At 39.7% G+C, this 20795-nt stretch overlaps 2 protein-coding genes across 3 annotated transcripts; one reads left to right on the forward strand and one right to left on the reverse strand.

Annotated features, from left to right (window-relative positions):
* Nucleotides 1–412: 412 nt before the first annotated feature.
* On the reverse strand, nucleotides 413–6629 carry tmem134 (transmembrane protein 134). Of its 2 annotated transcripts, none has more exons than XM_022206830.2 (8): nucleotides 6312–6629; nucleotides 5702–5949; nucleotides 5543–5610; nucleotides 5367–5453; nucleotides 3255–3331; nucleotides 2750–2794; nucleotides 889–942; nucleotides 413–776 (listed from the first exon to the last, which is right to left on the reverse strand). In XM_022206830.2, the coding sequence occupies exons 2-8, from the start codon at nucleotides 5903–5905 to the stop codon at nucleotides 694–696; spliced, it is 618 nt and encodes a 205-aa protein (XP_022062522.2). In that variant the 5' UTR covers nucleotides 5906–5949; nucleotides 6312–6629; the 3' UTR covers nucleotides 413–693. The 2 variants fall into 2 exon arrangements, with proteins under 2 accessions (XP_022062522.2, XP_022062521.2); XM_022206829.2 differs by having other exon boundaries at nucleotides 6398–6627.
* Nucleotides 6630–11001: 4372 nt separating this feature from the next.
* serping1 (serpin peptidase inhibitor, clade G (C1 inhibitor), member 1) lies at nucleotides 11002–20747 on the forward strand. Its single transcript, XM_022206833.2, has 11 exons — nucleotides 11002–11163; nucleotides 11426–11473; nucleotides 11915–12023; nucleotides 12143–12310; nucleotides 12431–12721; nucleotides 12971–13186; nucleotides 14439–14582; nucleotides 15771–15974; nucleotides 16071–16210; nucleotides 19818–20040; nucleotides 20301–20747. The coding sequence occupies exons 2-11, from the start codon at nucleotides 11426–11428 to the stop codon at nucleotides 20546–20548; spliced, it is 1791 nt and encodes a 596-aa protein (XP_022062525.1). The 5' UTR covers nucleotides 11002–11163; the 3' UTR covers nucleotides 20549–20747.
* The last annotated feature ends 48 nt before the right edge of the window (nucleotides 20748–20795 follow it).

A 20795-nucleotide genomic window follows, 5' to 3' on the forward strand; every position in this document is an offset into this window, starting at 1 on the left:
GCATATTCAGGTTTGCATTTGAAGTAACTGCATAAGTGTTTTAGTTTAACTGGAATCAATTCCAGATTCATATCCTGGTAACCATGGCAACTTCATGGACTGAATCAAGAACAATTATTGGTCATTCTTCCTCTTGCTATGTGAATTCAAATTAAGACCCAAAAGTAAACAAAAGTAACTTACGACAAGTGATCATGATATATGCGAGATAATGCACTCTAAGGAGGTGCATTAAAGGAATTTTAGCTATAGACTGCATGATTTTAGCACGATAAATTGCACAAATTTCCCCTCTGTACTGAGCTTTTCGACTTTTCACTGTACGTCACGTTTGAGCCCACCCCAGTCTGCAGGCCTACAGTGAAGCATGCTATGAACAACTTTCACTTTTTCTGACAGAACTGACAGAAGGTAAAATATACAAACATTTTATTGTAATTTCACAGTCATTATTCACACAACATGGAAAACACAGGCAAGACCAATCTCCTTTTTTGTGTGCACATACAGCAACATCAGTTCATGTAGTGGAAACATAGTCAAGGCACTGAGTGGTTGAAGTAGCAGTGGTCATTACAATGACAAGAAATAACAACCATGTGACAATATTTTTTTGTTACACGTGACAAAATACAATTCATTTTAAGAAAGCAAACACTGAAATGTAGTGAAAAAGTAGTGTCTCATGAAATGTCATTTTTCAAAATAAGGTAGGTAGAACAATTTGAAGCCTCTTCGACCTCGGACAGCACAGCTGATGTATATCACATGGTACACTGGGGGAAATACAAGGAAGGACACCGTTATTGTCAACAAGACGGAGCACGGGTTTACTGGAACAAGAAAAAAATCAAGGGAAAAAAAGTAGGAACTAAATGGACAATTTACCTCCAGGGATGAAGAGAAGAAATCCAGGGACAAAGAAAATGGCACTTGAAACACCTGTAGGGACAGTTTCATTAGTTTATCAGTAATCAGTGCAACATCAGGAACAGTTCATCCATCCATTCTCTATACACTGCTTTATCCTCACTAGGGTCGTGGGGGGTGCTGAAGCCTATCCCAGCCCTGAAAACTCAACACTTTGCACAATACCGATAGCCTAGCCGCGCTAGACAACCCACGGCAACAAATTTAATTCTCTGCCAGGGTGGGTCTAGTTACCCTCCATAAGGCTCGAGGTTGGATGCTCCTAAAACTGGCCGGACGAATCACCATGAAGTGTAGAGTCAGAAGGCGGGCGTAACTAAGTGACGACAGAGGCGCAACAATTCTGACAGAAACAACCGGAAACAACTAGCCTGGCCGTGCTAGACAACTCACGGCAACAAATTTAATTCTCTGCCAGGGTCGACAACGAAAACGACAACAGTCGTTGAGCTCCATTAGCACCGACTCTGAATAATCTTTCTGTTAACATGTCTGTAATATACTTGAGCTTCACCCATTGACTGTATAAATAAGGCTTCACCGAACTACCGCATCCTCTGATTTCCGGCACTCTAGGAGCCTATTCATTGCGCTGATTGGTTGTATACCTACCCAATTGCTGCAGAGGGATTTGATAGACAACCTTTTAGCCCGCCTCCCTCCCTGTCGAGTGTGCCTAGACCCTTGTGTCTTCAGGGCATGGGTCTAGCGCGGCTAGGCTAAAACTACACCTCAGTGAACTAGAATACATCAGAGCCACTGCGAGGCCCATTAGACCTGTGAGCAGCAAGGACGAGTGACTTCATGCAATATAAAATGTTAACAAATCAATTACAGTCATGCAGTCGGGTCTTAGTCAGCCTCGGCTAATCAAATTCAGGAGAAAAAATCTAATCACTGCAAATATGTCACCTATTTAAAGGTCTGACATTCATATCTCAGTAGGTAGTGATTAGGACGCATCTGATTTGCAAGGACTGTTTTACACAAATTGTCAAAAATTGTACAGAACTCACTTCTAATTTTGTTTGCCTCTTTCAAAACATTTTATGTAATCATGGTACTCTAGGGTTGAAGTATACACGCTGTCCTCACACTGAAGCATCAGTAGTTGGCAGGAACAAAGTTAAAACCTGAAAAGTTAATTTCAGACGTTGTTGGTCCAAACTGCAAGCTAGTTGTAAAAAGATTTCCCTGACAATTATCAAGCAATATCATTTGCACAAATAGTAATATTATTATGTAGTATTACTGTAGCAGTACATGTGCTGCTGAAAGAATTGCTTTCTAGAAGGAAAGTCACTTCATTTTGAACCTTTAGATAGCGTCACAGCATCACTGTATCTATGACAACAAGCGAACACTATGTCAGCTGCCTGCTGATATTCACATGATTGCGATCCTACTACAAATCCACCATTGTGGACTTACCCGTCAGAAATGATACAAGGAACAACTTGTTAAATTGTGGGGGAGTTTCCGAATCCCATTAATTCCCACTGTCTGTTACATATTTAGGTCACGCGATTCGGTATCTGTACATAACGTACACATTTATAACACACTCCTGTGCTCAGTGCAAGGCCATTTTGTTTGTGGTACATTTACATTAAATGGCCACATTCTATGTTGCTGTGTGCTCTCCAAGTGCTTTTCTTGTTTGTTTATGATTTTGTAACTAGTTTAGTTTGAAGGTAAAATGCTGGTTTATTTTCCCTCTTTTATCATGTTTGCTTGCATTTGGACTAACGGACCTAATGTGTCATTTCTTGGCACAAAAATCCAAAAGTAGTCTATGTTAATAGTTTCTCCTCCTTACCTGCATTTGGGTTCAGCTGTATGACAACACCTGTGAAAATAAGAGCTAAAAAGAAAACACCACAAAAATATATCAGTGAGGAGGGAAGATGAGCCACATACACAAATCATTTCAAAACATTTCTTTCTTTTGTCAACGCTGGCATTCCTGCAAAAATCTGGTATAATCAGTGGATCAATTTGGAGACAAAGTTCACAGGGCAGAGCGCCAAACATGTAACCGACTGACAAAACACTGAGCAAACTACCTGCTTTAAAACCTCTGTGTTTCTGTTCAAAAATGGAGCATTCTTTCAAGTGGAAATAATAAATGAAACCATCTACATTTTGAGCATGGGTGTTTACTACTGTGACACTACAACAGTCTAGAAAAAAAATCGAAGAAAACGTAACAAAAACAAGAGAAGAGAGTTTTCTCTTTAAGACAGTGGCATAACCACAGCAGAATATTGTTGTTGCATGTTTTATATTTAATGAGGAAGAAAACACCTGCACTCAAAACTTACCAACTCCAGTGATGAGGAGAAGGAATGAAGCAAGAACAACTCTTCTGTTTTTCTTCACCAGCGGATGAGACATCCACCTGCACGACACATTGTTTTTAAAAAAATAGCCACGTTTGTTACTGTTTTCTCTACGCATGTGGGTTTTGAACTTCATCTTTATTCACATTTCTTGAAGTTCGTACAGCATACATAGCACAAATTTCTGCTTTTTCCTTTTTTTCAGTTGCCAGACAGAACAGCAACATCAAATTAAGCAAGACAAAAATGTACAGAGGAGCGGGAAAAGAAATAAGAGGGAAAAAACAAAACATAAATAAATAAACACATTTCACTCCAGATTGTCCACTCTTGGGTATAACTAGTAAAACAACATTGTCTTTATAGAATGACTGTACACGGCAGGGGTGTCAAACTCATTTTAGTTCAGTGACGAATTCAGCCCAATTTGATCTCAAGCGTGCCGCACCAGTAAAATCAGAGCAAAAAAAACCCAACAAAAAACAGATAAATAACGACGACTCTGAATTTTTCCAAAGTTTTAGTGCAAAAAAGAACATTCTGACAATGTTCACATTTAATGAAATATCTTTTTACAAAACATTACGAACAACCCCACATTTCTTAAGCAAAATGAGTGAAATCTCAACAGTATTAAGCCTTATTTTATGATTTGTGTGTCACAACTTACAGATCACAGTTTATCTGCAAAGGCACAAAACATTTAGTCTCAGGTATCTGGAACTGAACAGTATGGTATTTTACAACTTGTCAAGATAAAGAAATGATTTTAAATTCCCCTTCATTTGCACATCTGTGTAGTCAGAGTTTCTGCAGAAATCAGCCAGTCAAATTCAATTCTTTTTAATGTCATTTTAATGCTATACTGTAAAAATTTTAATGCCATGACCCTGAACTCAACAAATTACACAGGCTTGTTTTTTGTAAAAGATGATTTTTAATATGAAAACAGTCCCTACATTTCACTATTTCTGAATCCAGAAACCACCCCTGACCACCCACAGGTTGTAGTCATTCTCTGAAATTCATGTTTTTTTGTTTTTAGCTTTTTTTGCAGGAATTTGCGTTTCCCCATTTCCCAGCTCTCCTCCGCCTGGTCCAGCCTGCTGGCCATTTAAAAACATGCAGTTTTTGGCAACTGTACCCGACCGGCCGGAACAATTACCGCAATCCTTCGGCATGTTGACGCAGATGAACATATTTGATGAATCGCAGTTTATAATTATATATTATTATATTATTACTGTAAAATATTTTTCTTGAAAACTGCAGAAAGAAATATTAATACCACTGACGATCACATTTAATGATTTTTAATGCTATTTAAGGCCTTAATTTTCCCCAAATCAGCTTAATTATTATTAATGCTTTTTAATGCCCTGCAGAAACCCTGGTAGTAATCCTGACCACGACACTACACAGACTAAAGTGGAAACTATTAAGGAAGAAGGTTCAGTTATCCCACTGTCTTGGAAATGTAGAAAATGTATACATAAAAAATGCATAAAAGTGGTTCAACCAAACCAGATTCAGTCATACTGAAGCCGCTCATTGACATTATATTGCACAATGTTCAATTACTTTAAATATTTTCACAAGGAGCATTCATTTTTCACCTCTGTAATTTTTTACACCTTGCAAAGTCATCCTGTGGGCCGGATTGGAACCTCTGGCTTGCCGGTTTTGGCCTGTGGGCCTCATGTTTGACACCCCTGGTATATGGTAATGTAGGCATGAAAATAGATAGAGGGGTATCCTTAAGAGATAAGTGTCATTGAAACAACAGGAACAAGGCAGGAATCCATCGTTCAGTGAACACAGAATCTATGTCCCACACCTTTTGGATCCAGATGTGTGTAGGGGGATCAAGTTTCATCCATCTAATAGTTAAACACTTCAGAGCTGCTGTGAGTAAAGTGTTTAAAAGGAATTTCTTGGCCCTCCCATCTAGACCGTGAGGTACTACCCCTAGTACAGCAACTGCCAAAGTTAGGACATGCTGGGTTCATGTTAGCTGTTATTACTTGTGCTCTAAAGAATCTAGTGACTACTTTCCGTTTGAAGTGCATGTGTGTTTTGGTAGTCTGAACTCACCCGCAGCAGTGTGCAGAAAGCTGCGTGACAGAACTCAAGGTGCTGAAGGACCACTGGGAGCTGCAGTAAGACAGAGTCGCAGGGTCACTGTGGAGAGAGCGAGAGCAGACTTCATCTCACAGCCAGAGAACGAGAAGAAAGAAAATCCAGAAAAGACCACTCTGTGTAGAACCCACCTTATTTTGAAGAAGTTGTTGAAAGAGGAATTGCCGCTGCTCCCCAGGGCGTCTTCATTTTCCAGATTCTACAGAAACAACACAGGAGAACGGACAAGTTAAAAACAAAAAGCAGCTTGGAACACACACACACAGATGGGGCATGTTGGCGTCGTTTACCTGATATTTTAGGTTACTGTGTTCAGGGGAGCTGGTGGCGGCTGGACAAGGATGACTCTGAGGTTTAGAGAAAGTCAGAGGACCAAATGTCATCTCTCCTCCTCCTTCTCTGTCCTTCCATCCCTCCCTCTCTCCATCGGACACAGCTCCCTCCTCATCTCCCTCCAGTGCAAAGGCATCGTCTATTGTAAACTGCGTTGCCATGGTGATTGCCTCTTACACCTTGGGGACCTGTGGCTTGATTCTCACTGTGAATTACGAATAAAATGTAATGTTACTCATAGTACAAGTATTAAAAACCATCTTATTGCACCTTGTAGTGTTCATATTTATGGTTTACCACGAACACCAGAGCAATAATGCACTAATTATGGAACTTTTTTTGACATTTGGGTTGTCTTTTTTGCTACCGTTAAGCTAAATATCTCTCTGTAAAGCTTTCAAGTGCGCGCACATATGCCTATACTCACAATAAAGTAGTAGAAGGCTGCATTTCACAAAACAAACCACTTTGGGCTCATTTTAAACATAGCAGTAAAGTCAGTAAGTATCTACCATACCGCCTCGACTCGGCCTCCATGTTATAGCGGAGAAGCTAACTAAAACAAACCTGCAGCTAACTGGCTCTGTTGTTGGTCTCTGCCATTGTTTGTCCTCTTTCCGCTTGTCGATCAGATGACCAGCAGGAAAACTTACTGTCTCAAGTAAATCTTTTTCTCCAGCGAGGCGAAACTCGACTCCACGTAGTTTAGAGACGGGTCACATATTTGTACACTCTGTGGAAAATCTGTTAAAGCTTTCCTACCACTCTAAGTTATTTCTAAAATTGTAGTGCGAAGCGGCTTTTGGAGAAGTTTGGACCCTCTTTTTCTTTTTTTTTATCACCCGGCTCTCGATTACACACGACTGATTACGCCCAAAGAGCTTTCTTCGGATGTCAGTCCGCGTAATCGAGTGTCGCTTTATCGATCGATCCACTAACTTACATTAGAGGAAAGACTTCATAAAAGAGAGAAGGTGGTAAGCTTTTAGTAATAAATACAGCATAAATTTGTACTTATAAAAAAAGCTAAATTTCAATGAGGGTGCAGAAATGCTAGCAAAAACTGGAGCCAACCGTTAAGTAGAGAAAGGTCAGTTAGGTCCATGAAGAATGTGAAGAATTTCAGATTAAATTTCAGATTAATGGGGGATTATTTTGAGCTGGCAATTCAAGGTGATGCAAACGGTGTGTGTATATATATATATATATATATATATATATATATATATATATATATATGCTTGTGTGTGTGTGTGCGTACATGTTCAATATCCGTTCACTCTCACCTTGTATATACATATTAATTGCACTATTTCATTTCTGATGTGTATATATATATATATATATATATATACATATATATATATATATATATATATACAGTGCCTTGCGAAAGTATTCGGCCCCCTTGAACTTTTCAACCTTTCGCCACATTTCAGGCTTCAAACATAAAGATATAAAATTGTAATTTTTTGTCAAGAATAAACAACAACTGGGACACAATCATGAATTGGAACGAAATTTATTGGATATTTTATACTTTTTTAACAAATAAAAAACTGAAAAGTGGGGTGTGCAATATTATTCGGCCCCTTTACTTTCAGTGCAGCAAACTCACTCCAGAAGTTCAGTGAGGATCTCTGAATGATCCAATGTTGTCCTAAATGACTGATGATGATAAATAGAATCCACCTGTGTTTAATCAAGTCTCCGTATAAATGCACCTGCTCTGTGATAGTCTCAGGGTTCTGTTTAAAGTGCAGAGAGCATCATGAAGACCAAGGAACACACCAGGCAGGTCCGAGATACTGTTGTGGAGAAGTTTAAAGCCGGATTTGGATACAAAAAGATTTCCCAAGCTTTAAACATCTAAAGGAGCACTGTGCAAGCAATCATATTGAAATGGAAGGAGTATCAGACCACTGCAAATCTACCAAGACCCGGCCGTCCCTCTAAACTTTCACCTCGAACAAGGAGAAGACTGATCAGAGATGCAGCCAAGAGGCCCATGATCACTCTGGATGAACTGCAGAGATCTACAGCTGAGGTGGGAGAGTCTGTCCATAGGACAACAATCAGTCGTACACTGCACAAATCTGGCTTTTATGGAAGAGTGGCAAGAAGAAAGCCATTTCTCAAAGATATCCATAAAAAGTCTCGTTTAAAGTTTGCCACAAGCCACCTGGGAGACACACCAAACATGTGGAAGAAGGTGCTCTGGTCAGATGAAACCAAAACTGAACTTTTTGGCCACAATGCAAAACGATATGTTTGGCGTAAAAGCAACACAGCTCATCACCCTGAACACACCATCCCCACTGTCAAACATGGTGGTGGCAGCCTCATGGTTTGGGCCTGCTTTTCTTCAGCAGGGACAGGGAAGATGGTTAAAATTGATGGGAAGATGAATGGAGCCAAATACAGGACCATTCTGGAAGAAAACCTGTTGGGGTCTGCAAAAGACCTGAGACTGGGACGGAGATTTATCTTCCAACAGGACAATGATCCAAAACATAAAGCCAAATCTACAATGGAATGGTTCACAAATAAACAAATCCAGGTGTTAGAATGGCCAAGTCAAAGTCCAGACCTGAATCCAATCGAGAATCTGTGGGCAGAGCTGAAGACTGCTGTTCACAAACGCTCTCCATCCAACCTCACTGAGCTCAAGCTGTTTTGCAAGGAAGAATGGGCAAGAATTTCAGTCTCTCCATGTGCAAAACTGATAGAGACATACCCCAAGCGACTTGCAGCTGTAATTGCAGCAAAAGGTGGCGCTACAAAGTATTAATGCAAGGGGGCCGAATAATATTGCACACCCCACTTTTCAGGTTTTTATTTGTTAAAAAGTTTAAAATATCCAATAAATTTCGTTCCACTTCACGATTGTGTCTCACTTGTTGTTGATTCTTGACAAAAAATTAGAATTTTATATCTTTATTTTTGAAGCCTGAAATGTGGCGAAAGGTTGAAAAGTTCAAGGGGGCCGAATACTTTCACAAGGCACTGTGTGTGTGTATATATATATATATAGTAGCTATGTGTTTATGTTGCGCTACTTCTGTATGTTCAGCTGTCAGATCTCATCGACTCTGTTTCGATGCAGCTGGAAGAAAAAGAGTGGAAAAATGTCCTTTAATTCTTCTATTGCTGTTCTGCGTAATATTGTTTTTTTTCAATTATCAAAATGACATGTCTTAAATCTGCTATAAAGTGAAAAATAAGCATATTTCATACGTGAAAGAGTGGAGAGCTTTAAGTACCTGGGTGTTAACATCACGCAGGACCTGACGTGGTCCCGTCATATCAACACCCTCCTGAAGAATGCTTGACAATGTCTCTACCACCTCAGAGGCTTGAGGGACTTTAAGCTCCCTCTCAAGGCGGTCAAGAGCCTTTACACCTGAACCACTGAGAATATTTTGGCTGGGTGTATCACCACCTGGATGGGGAGCAGCACTTAGCAGGAATTCTTGGCCCTGAGGAGGGTAGTCCGCTCGGCTGAGCGCACCATCAGAACTACTCTCCCCAACCTGCAGGACATATACAACAAACACTGCAGATCAAAGGCCAGGAAGATTGCTAATGAGCCCACCCACCCCAACCACAGACTGTTCTCTCTGCTGCTGTAAGGGTGGCATTACCGCTGCCTGAAGGCAAGCTTGAATTCATTTTGTGATCCTTTGTTTTTAGTTGAGCAACATTGAAGTTGAAATTCACTGAGGATAATCATTTTAGCAGTCTTCTTATTGATGCACAGCACACGGAGTACTATGAATCAGCTACACTGATGTATTTAGCATTTAGATTAAGCAGACGTATCAGAATATAAATGTTTACATCTTAATGCTGAAGCAGTGTCAATCAGAAAGTTTCACAATGTCTAAAGAGGGTGTCAGACAGCGTTTATGGCAGTACAACTTTTTTTTAAAATGCATTTTATAATTCATATTCACTGTGGGAGTGCTAATAAAGACAGGTCCATTTAATTGCACTCGACAACTGTTAGATTCTAAATATATATACACACACACACACACACACACACACACACACACACACACACACACACACACACACACACACATATATATATATAAAGAGTTCATTTACAAAAACAGGTAACTGTTTTCAGAAAACTCATTTTTTGTTGTTTACTTGAGATAATAATAATAATAACACTAATAATTTATTTTTTCTCTATTTTGTCGTATTTTTCTACTGAGTCAGATACACTCAACTTCAGTTTGACTGATATTATCTCAAGTAAACAATAAAAAAAGTTTTCTGAAAATTTATCAAAACGGAGTTATCTGTTTTTGCAAATTAACTCTTCATATATATATATATATATATATATATATATATATATAAAGTGCACAAAAATGCTTAAATACAAAAAATACTTAAATGCTATAGTATGTCAAAGCTATAAGGTCAATAAATTATAGCAGACAACAACTTTGTTGTTATTAAATTACAAGTAACGTCTTTCCTCACAAGCAATTTTAATCAATACAAACTGGTTACTTAGTATTAGGATTACCTTTATTTTCAATTTTTTGGTAAATTAAAGTGTGAGTTTTGGTGGGAAACATGAAATTTTCTGGGTGACCCCAAATTTTTGAACAATAGTATATGTGTTACATTTTTATCAATGCAATAACAAAATATTAAGAATTTTTAAAGTGAGAATAACTGCAAAAATGACAGGTCTATTCTAAGATATATAACATTATACAAAATGTATGTACCACAGTAAAGTCAAGGGTTTTTAAAAACTAATCTCAGGCAGATAGAGTACCTCTGACTTTTGATCATGACAGAGCAATAGCTTACATAAATTCATGCACACACACACACACACACACACACACACACACACACACACACACACACACACACACACACACACACACACACACACACACACACACACACACACACACAGAGTATACTAATAAAATACTCCATTGAAAAACTGATTCCATGTTTGATGGCTGAGGTTGTATTTTCCCTCCACCATGCCCTCATCTCTGTACAACCTTTGGCAAAATCAAATTATGTAAATCCAGTAGCTGTAGCTTGTCAAAAATGCGACTAAATTACCGACACCAGGAGGAATAACACATTAGACTGAATTTTGAAAGACGGATAATGAGGCCAAGATAAATCCTGCAGTATAAATATTTTACTTATCTGTTGCCAGCATGTGAAATCATGTGATTTCCAGCAAGTCAGAAGACCTGCATTATACAAACAAACATCTCTAAACCAACAATCACAGATTAGTCATTTTCGACTGCAGCGGAGGGCAGCGGACAGTCAGAGGTGGTGGATGAACTGAACACTGGTTGAATGTGAGAGAAACATTACTGGTAAAAACAACACTGAATTTGGACACCTGGAGAGTCAAGAGGTGTGAGTTGTGTAATGCTTTTCTAACTTTTTGTGACCAGAGAGTATTTTATTTACAGTGTATTATGCAGCATTGCTATACACTTCTATATTTTAACCTTTGAAGTTTTTATGTGATTGCTCTCTAGCAGACAGTTTTCTTATTGTAAATACAGTTTTAAAAGTTGGGGAATTTCAACGCTTTCCAAATTGCGCCACATATTGATCTTTCTTCCGGCTTGGTGCCATGTTCATTGTGAAATCTCTCCTCATTTTCTTTGCAGATGAAACGACAGGCCATACTCTGCTTCTTGCTGCAGCTCAGCTTTGAGGTAAAATGCAGAATCATCTCTGAATGTCAGCGTGTATTTTCTACAGACATTATTCATTTGACCAGAACAGTGGTTCCCATCATTGTTATCTAATTCACTCCCTTTCCTTTGGTTGTCGAGATCTTATCCACTACTTTTAACTTTTATGCTCAGATCCGTTCAGGTTCACTTATTGCTTGACTGTTATTTTTTAAATGACATTTATTTTTTCAGAAGAGTTGAGCAAATTTTTCAAAGCTGCAGAAGTTCCCCTGGGAACCTTGTATCCGTCCCCCTAGTTGGAAACAATTTCCAAAATGAGTTCAAATAAATCCATTTGAATAAGAGACGTGGCGTTGATGAAGGGGTTCTTTTGTCCGTTTAACAGGCTTGTGGGCGGAGGCCTCGAAGTTGACTCCTAAATACTTTTCATCTCATGTTTCACAATTTGTTCCTGTTCAGCTTTTTTCATGCACACATCTGCGGGTGATACCGGGCTCTACTCTGGAGCTGCCCTGTCTCCCATCTCACAGTGACTTCGCTGGAGCAGATATCACCTGGAAATTCAATGGTCTGATAATATAATATAATACAATACAATACAATACAATGCAATGCAATGCAATGCAATGCAATGCAATGCAATGCAATGCAATGCAATACAATATATGCTTTTTTTAAAAAATATAGGCAAAGATATGCTTCCCAGTCGTCAATCATCTGGCTCAGTTACAGTTAAAAAGAACGGCTTGTCTCTCTCCATATCCCCTGTAACTGCTGCCAATGAGGGCGACTATGAGTGTCTGGTGAAGGACAGCAATATGGAGTTGCTAAGAACGTACAAAATCGCAGTTGACGGTGAGACACACTACTCTTTTATACTGTGCATAGTTTGTCTTACTCTCAAACGAAAGTAGCATTTTGAATATGAGTACACTGAAAAAGTTTGACGTGTTTTTTTCTTGTGTGCTCCTGCAGCGGCGATTGGCTACACCATTAAGGTGACTGAAGGCGGTTACGTTAACCTCCCGTGCCATTTCTCACCTTCCAGCCAGTTCAAAGCCAATGCACTGTGGTTCAAAGAGCCGGGTGTTGGTACAAGAACAGAGCTGAATGTTACAAATGACAACGGCAAACTGGAATTGCTTTATCCAGATTCCAGTGATCAGACCGTCCTGCTCAGAGACACTGCCATGGAGGATGCTGGAATTTACCTTTGTGAATCTGCTGAAGGGGAGAAGCTGAGTTCTGTATACCTTATTGTTGATGGTAGGTTTGGCAGCCGTCTCTGATAAACTTCTCTGGTGCTGGATAGTCAATAAAATGATGCTTTTAAATGAATATTCATGCAAGTGCTGAAGTCTGATATCCCTGAAGACGTCAGATCGAAATTGCTGTGGAGTAAATTAAACTGTAAACCTAATGAATATTCTGGTTTTAAATCATGTTGAAGTACTGATATAGCAGGGGTGCATCAACTGTACTCAGCTTTTAATGATCTGTTTAATTTCCTTTCAGCTGGTCCCACCCCTGAACCTCACTCATGCACAAACTTCACCTCAGCCTGGGAGCCCTGTCTGGATGTGAACATTCGGATAGGGGAAGCCTTGCTGCAGGAATCCATGACTGAGTTTTCTATGAAACTGTATTCTTACCTCCGCGAATTATATCCTTCTACCAACTTGCTCTTCTCACCCATCAGCATCAGTGGAGTGCTCTCGCATTTGTTGTTAGGTAAGAGAAGGCACACAAGCTTCATTCTTGAGTATTCATGAAGCTGCAAATCCAGATCCTGATAAAACCTTCACCTTTACTGTTCCTAAAAAAAAATACTGAAAACACATCAGTAAGCCACCCTGTTGCAATGGTTGATCAATTTTAAATATGTACACTACTGTTCAAAAGTTTGAGGTCATCCAGGCAATTTCATGTTTTCCATGAAAAGTCACATTTTTGTTCATGTGCTAACATAATTGCACAAGGGTTTTCTAATCATCAATCAGCCTTTCAACACCATTAGCGAACACAATGTAGCATTAGAACACAGGAGTGATGGTTGATGGAAATGTTCCTCTGTACCCCTATGTAGATATTCCATTAAAAATCAGCCGTTTCCTGCTAGAATAGTCATTTACCACATTAACAATGTCTAGATCATATTTCTGATTAATTTAATGTTATCTTCATTGACAAAAACTGCTTTTCTTTCAAAAATAAGGACATTTCTAAGTGACCCCACACTTTTTAACTGTAGCGTATGTCTTCAGCTAGCAGGGAAGATTCCCACAATATTGGTTGTATGGATTTAAAGAAAAAAATTTAATCTGATGTTCAAAGAACATTTTATGTAGATTTCTTATTTCAAAATAATATTTCTATGAAGTTAAAAGTGAATTAAACGTTTTACCATTCAGAGGATATTTAGAGGATGTTGTCAGATTTTGTTACATGACAATAAAACAGTGTTCTCAAGCCAACATTCAAAAAATGTTTTCAAGATGTTTTCAAGGTCTCAGAAGATGGAATGTGTTTGGATAAACCATTCCTGCAATTTGATATATCAGCAAAGGTTGATGATTTTGCCTGCAATAATCTGAGGATGTTTTGGGAATGTCGCTGTTGAGAACGCAATATTACAAACGAAGGACATTTCCAATGCAACATTCACACAATGTTTTAAGAACAATTTTACAGAATTTTATCCTACTTTGGGAAGAGCATTTTCAGAACTCAAAGTAACTACCTGCTGAAAACATTACTATAATTTTGTAGAAATTTCTCAGAATGTTTTTAGAAAATTAAAAAAGACAATCTAGCTGGGCCCTAGATGGGGAGTTATCAAGAAATGGGCTGAATAATATAGAATAATGTCGACTTTTTCCACTAAAATTCGTTGCTGTAACAAACTGTACGTTGTGCTCTATAGTAGACAAGAAAAACTCTCTGTACCACTCATCATGTCATCTTTGTTGTGTCGTGTCTTCAGGTGCAAGGGACGACACCCGCAGAGCCATTGAGTCGGCTCTCCGTGTGCCGAATGACTACCATTGTGTTCACCTTCAAACAAAGAAGCTGCGAGACAAGTTGTCCAGCTCCTTGCAGATGGCGTCTCAGATCTACTACAACCCACGTATTACCATTACAGTGTGAAGTGCACAAAATGACCACATATAGAACTAGAAAAGCACTCAGAGAGCGCAGACCTCCGCCAAGGATATTGACATTCCCACGGAACATTGTATTCACGTACATTTATGTACGATTTAGAACATTTTGGATGACACACTAAACTATGACATTTTTGGTGACATTTTGGACGACATACTAAACTATGAAGTTTTTGTCATATTTTGGACAACGTACGAAAATATGGCATTTTACTGAAATTTTGGACGACATACTAAACTCTGACGTTTTTCTCACATTTTAGACCACATAGTAAACTATGACGATTATGTCACATTTTGCATGACATACTAAACTATGACGTTTTTGTCACATTTTGGACGACACACTAAACTATGACGTTTTTGTCACATTTTGAACGACACACTAAACTATGACGTTTTTGTCACATTTTGAACGACACACTAAACTATGACGTTTCAGTTACATTTTGGACAACATACTAAACTATGACTCAGAGAGTGCAGACCTCCGCCAAGGATATTGACATTCCCATGGAACATTGTATTCACATACATTTATGTACGATTTAGAAATTGAAGTATTGTATTGTATTTTCATGGAAACATAAGACATATATTTTCATTAACAATTTTATTGCATTCTTAATTAATCAACAGAGAGAGAGGAAAACAGGAAACCCATGCAGTAAAGGATCATGAGCTGGAATTGAACCTGTGTCTCTGACACAGTTCTGTTTACAAATTACCTTCTTAACCAGTTGAGCTATCTGGACACCTTGTTCCAATTTGTTGGACGACATACTAACCTATGATGTTTTTGTCATATTTTGGACCACATACTAAACCACATACTAAAAAATTCAAAGTGATCCAGAATCCAGGATCCTTTCTGGATTGCCACCAAAATTAAATCAGCTCTTCCTCTTACCATAGTCTACATCCCCTGAAAATTTCATCTGAATCTGCCCAGACGTTTTTGAGTTATCTTGCTAACAGACAGACAGACAGACAGACAGACGGACACGCAAACGCCGGGTGTCACATAACCTCCTTGGCGGAGCTAAAAATGAAGTCAAGGACAGCAATGCAGACGATAATTGTGCATACGGAGGGAAAATGATTCCTGTTTCTGTAGCTCATCATGTCATTTTCTCTGTTTTCTTCCCCAGAAATGAATCTGAGTGAGTCCTTTACTAGCCAGTCCATTCAGTTTTATGAAGCGGAGCCCGTCAAGCTGCTGGAAACCAATGAGGAAAACACAGAGATGATCAACAGCTGGGTGGCAAATAAGACCAAAAACAAAATCACACATTTGGTTGACTCCATATCGCCCAATGCACAGCTGATCCTGCTGAACGCCGTCTCCTTCAGTGGTCAGTAAAGTCAGCATGCAAGGAATGTGTTGACTGAAGGTGCATATGATAATAATGTAAACCAAAAAACTGTGTGTATATATGTGTGTGTGTCAGGTCAGTGGAACGCCAAGTTTGATCCAAAACAGAGGAAAGGACATTTTGTCAAACTGGATGGTGAGATGGTAAAAGTGCCTCTTCTCTATCACCAGAAATACATGGTGACTGTCATGTACGACGTTGAGCTGAAGGCACAGGTAAGAAGCAGGCACTTTAAACCACCTCCTATACAACATTCAGTGTGTGTCTAGTTGCTGTCCAGACAATTCTGCCACTGCAGATTCACACTGACTCCAATCCTTCATGAGTAAAAAATAGCATGTTATTTTCTCTTTTCCTAATGCCAAGTTATTAAGCTAGAGAACTAAATTACATGGATATACTAAGTTTGGCCTAAAGAGTGTAAAAACACATATGGTCAGTAACCTGAACTGCTGTTAGCATCATTCAGAGATACACAGCCCATCCAAAAAAAAAGTTGCACATTCTAATATTTCATTGGACCGCCTTTAGCTCTGAGAATGACTCGTATTCGCCGTGGCATCATTTTGATAAGCTTCTGCAATGTCACAGCATTTATTTCTGTCCAGAGCTGATTAATTTTCTACAAAGATCTTATATTGATGTTGAGAGAGTCGGACAAAGTCTTCTCCAGAACGTTCCAAAGATTCTCAATGTTACTGAGGTCTGGACTCTGTGGAGGACAATCCATGTGTGAAAATGACGTCTTATGCTCCCTGATCCACTCATTCTCAATGTGAACCCCATGAATCCTGGAATCATCATCTTGGAACATGTCCATGTCATCAGTGAAGAAAAACTCCATTGATGTAAAGACCTGGGGCCTCATATATAAAGCTTGCGTACGCACAAAACAGGGCTAGAAAGTGGCGTACGCCACTTTCTACGCAAATGTTGTGATTTATAAAAACAAACTTGGCGTGAGAATGTGCGCACCAGTGCACCAACCTTGATTCTTGATGCTTGCTTACGCACAAAACAGGGCATAAATCACAAACTTTGCGTAGAAAGTGGCGTACGCTGTGTTCGTTGTGATTTCTAAAAACAAACTTGGCGTGAGAATGTGCGCACCAGTGCGCCAACTTTGATGCTTGCTTAAGCACATTTTGGAGACAGAGGGAACGGCAGTGCCGGAGGGTGAAGTGGCGAATTGAAACCAGACTGATCTCAAACCTTTATTGTTATCACATATTAGACTTGTAGAGCCTGATAATCATAAACCCTCATTGTTGTAGATGTTCATATAGTGCGTCATTCGGCCCACGACTGTATTTGCAGAACTATGTTCATATATCAACAGGGGCGGATTGAACGTTATTTCATTCGGTCGTTTGACCGAAGGGCCGGTCCACATCTGGGGCCGGTGCGGTGATCTTTATTAAATAATTTTGTTTATTGCTCACCCGGTGCCTGTATGGCTCATTGGGGAAAGCAGAAGCCCTATTTGTAGGGGTGGTCTCTGATGCAGTGGCCTGGGTTTGATTCCTGCCCGCGGCACTTTTATGCATGTCTTCCCCCTACTCTTCTCCCCATTTCCTGTCACTCTTCACTGCAACTATCACAGTAAAAAGGCAAAAAAAAAAAGTAAAGAATTTTGTTTATTTATCCATATGCAGCCGAATGGGATGAGCGTCCAACCATTAATCAGCCCTGTACAGGCACGCAGGCACACATGCTTCACACCACAACCCCCGAGTGAAAATGAATTTGCCTATGTGAACCGAAAAAATGCACATTCAGTCAGTTTACAAATTATTTGTACATCGGACATGATCATAACAAATTTAGTGGCAGGGTGGCCTGGGTCAACACATGATTCATTCATCCTGACGCACAGCAGTGAAAAGACTGCCGGCCGGCGCTGCGTGAAATGCCGTGGATCAGCAGCTTATTTATATACAGATACATTCATGAGTTACTTTGCATTGACCATTCATGGTAAAATGTGGGTGTGTTGTGGGCGGAATGTGAGGTGGATCCACCTGTGCAATCTTCCAGCTGGTGTCTGATTTATCAAGAAATTGCATGCAGCTGTGCTTACGCACAGTTTTATAAATCAGGGGCGAAGGGCATACGCCCTTTTCGTATTATCGGCGTACGCAAACTTTAGTATGAATCCTACGCAATGTTTTATAAATGAGGCCCCTGGTCATTCAGTATATTCAGGTAGTCAGCTGACCTCATTCTTTGGGAACATAATGTTGCTGAACCTGACCAACCCCAGATCATAACTCTAACCCCCACAGGCTGGTAGACACAATGAGTTCATCACTTCATCTGCCTCTCTTCTTACCCTGATGCCCTCATCACTTTGGAACAGGGTAAATCTGGACTCATCAGACCACATGACCTTCTTTCATTGCTCTAGAGTCCAATCTTTATGCTACCAAGCAAATTGAAGCCTTTTTTTTCTGATTAGCCTCACTGATGAGTGGTTTTCTTAGAGCTACACAGCTGTTCAGTCCCAATCCTTTGAGTTCCCTTTCCACTGTGTGTGTGGAAATGCTTTCACTGTTAAACATAGCGGTGAGTTCTACTGTTGATTTCCTACGATCATCTAAGAGTTTGTCCCAACCACATTTGTTCCTCAAAGATGATGGTTCACTACTATCCTTCAGGTTTTAATAATGTGTTGGACGGTTCTTAACCTGATTTTTGTCGTTTCAGAAATCTCCTTAGTTGTTTTCTTTGCTTGATGCAGGACAATAATTTGACCCTTCTGAGACAGATTAACATCCTTTCCATGATCACAGGATATGTCTTCTGACATGGTCCTCACTGCATCAGCTAGAGTTAAATAAGTTGTTGTCAGCTTAAACATATTCATCACTGCTGTAATTATCCAATGGAAGGCTCTTACCTATTTGCTTAGTTAAATCCAAGAGGCGACTTTCATTCAGACAAACAGTGTATAATCAGGTTATGTTCTGAACATGATTCAAACCGGGACAATAGCAAGGAATAGTGTGTGTGTGTGTGTGTGTGTGTGTGTGTGTGTGTGTGTGTGTGTGTGTGTGTGTGTATGTGTGTGTGTATGTGTGTGTGTGTGTGTGTGTGTGTGTGTGTGTGTGTGTGTGTGTGTGTCTGATATTAGGTGACCAGGGATGTTGAAGCTAAAAAATGTTAGTATAATGTTAGTATAAAACATTATAAGAAAAAGATGGGGGTAACTTGTTCTTGAAATCTCATCTTTTCAATGTAACATTTCTCTGTATTTTTTGTACTGTGTATATAATATAACCTTAAATTGCCCTTATTCCCCAGTCTTTTGAGATGCTGTAACAATGAACTTTCCCCACTGTGGGATCAACAAAGTTTATCTTATCTTATCTTTTATCTTTTAAATCCCATCAGGGACAACTAGTCTTGCTTTAAGCATTAAGTTATCCTTAAATGGCCCTACATGAAACTAATGCACTGATGAAAGGCAGGGAAGGTCCTTTAAGGTACTAAAATACAAAGCTCCACTGTTGCTCTTTGAGTAAAAGCGTATTCACTTTCTCTGTTTGTGAGGAAATCATTGTGTTCGATATCTAACAAATCTGCTCAGAAATCATAAGAACAGAAGTTCCTTATAACTCTAGAACTTGCCTGAAAGCCTTTAATAGGTTTTCTGCAGTATTAAAGTAATGCTAGTCTCACTCTGTGTGCCCGTCCTGTACCGTTAATGGAGCCAGTTCACCAAAATGTGAACGGAGTTGTTTCAGTTTTGTGTGAGGGAGACCCACTGTGTCAAAACTATGCTATTGAGCAATGCCTCGATTTTTAAAATTTTGCCAACAGGTGGCAAAGTTTGGCCTCACAGGTGAGAGCAGTCTGTACATCCTGCTGCCTCGCTTCAACAAAGTGACGGACCTGCAGCAGGTGGAGGAGAAGATGACGGACACAGCGGTGCTTCAGATGATACAGCAGATGAAAACAACCGCCCCTCAGCTGATGGAGGTCACTCTGCCCCAAATCAAGCTGGAAGTCCAGCCTGACATGAACCTCCTTATTAAGAAATTAGGTTTGTTCATCTTCAGTGTTCTTCTCTGTCTGTCAAACTCAAATTATGCTTTTTTATTTAGACCAAAAATGAACACCAGCCATGCTTTCAGCCTGAGCTCTTTATCTGGCATGGGACCATTTAGGTCCATTTGTGAAATATGTCTCTCTATCTGCTCTTTGCTCTCCATCTATCTGATGCTTGGTTTTTTATTATTCTATTCTACAATTATTCTATTCTGTAACCAACATCATCTTCCTGGACTTTTTTCGCCCAAACAGGTCTGTCATCGCTTTTTGAGAGGCCCAATCTATGTGGCCTTTACTCTGAGCAGCCGCTGGTTCTGGATGACGCCAGACACAAGGCCTTCCTCGCTCTGACTGAACAGGGAGTTGAGGCCGGTGCCGTCACTGCTATGTCGTTCTCTCGCTCCTACCCTATCTTCTCCGCCATGCGGCCTTTCATCCTTTTGCTGTGGAACGACCAGGCGAACGTGCCGCTCTTTATTGGCAGAGTGACTGACCCATGAGGGAGGAAGCGGAAATGTAACGGGGGCAAATGGGCAGAAAAAAGGCTCACGTGTGTAAAATGAGACAGGTTTAATACCAATATTGCTTCAAGTAGTCACTAAAGTGGGCAGTGACCCTTACAAAAACAAGTTAACAGGTTTGCATGTGGATTATTTCCAAACGTGATGATGAATAAACACATGTTCACACAGCACATAAGCCGCCTGTTGTATGCTTTAGCAGCATTAAGCATAAAGTGGATCATAT

This window comes from Acanthochromis polyacanthus, chromosome 3, assembly GCF_021347895.1.
Source record: "Acanthochromis polyacanthus isolate Apoly-LR-REF ecotype Palm Island chromosome 3, KAUST_Apoly_ChrSc, whole genome shotgun sequence".
NCBI lineage: Eukaryota > Metazoa > Chordata > Actinopteri > Pomacentridae > Acanthochromis > Acanthochromis polyacanthus.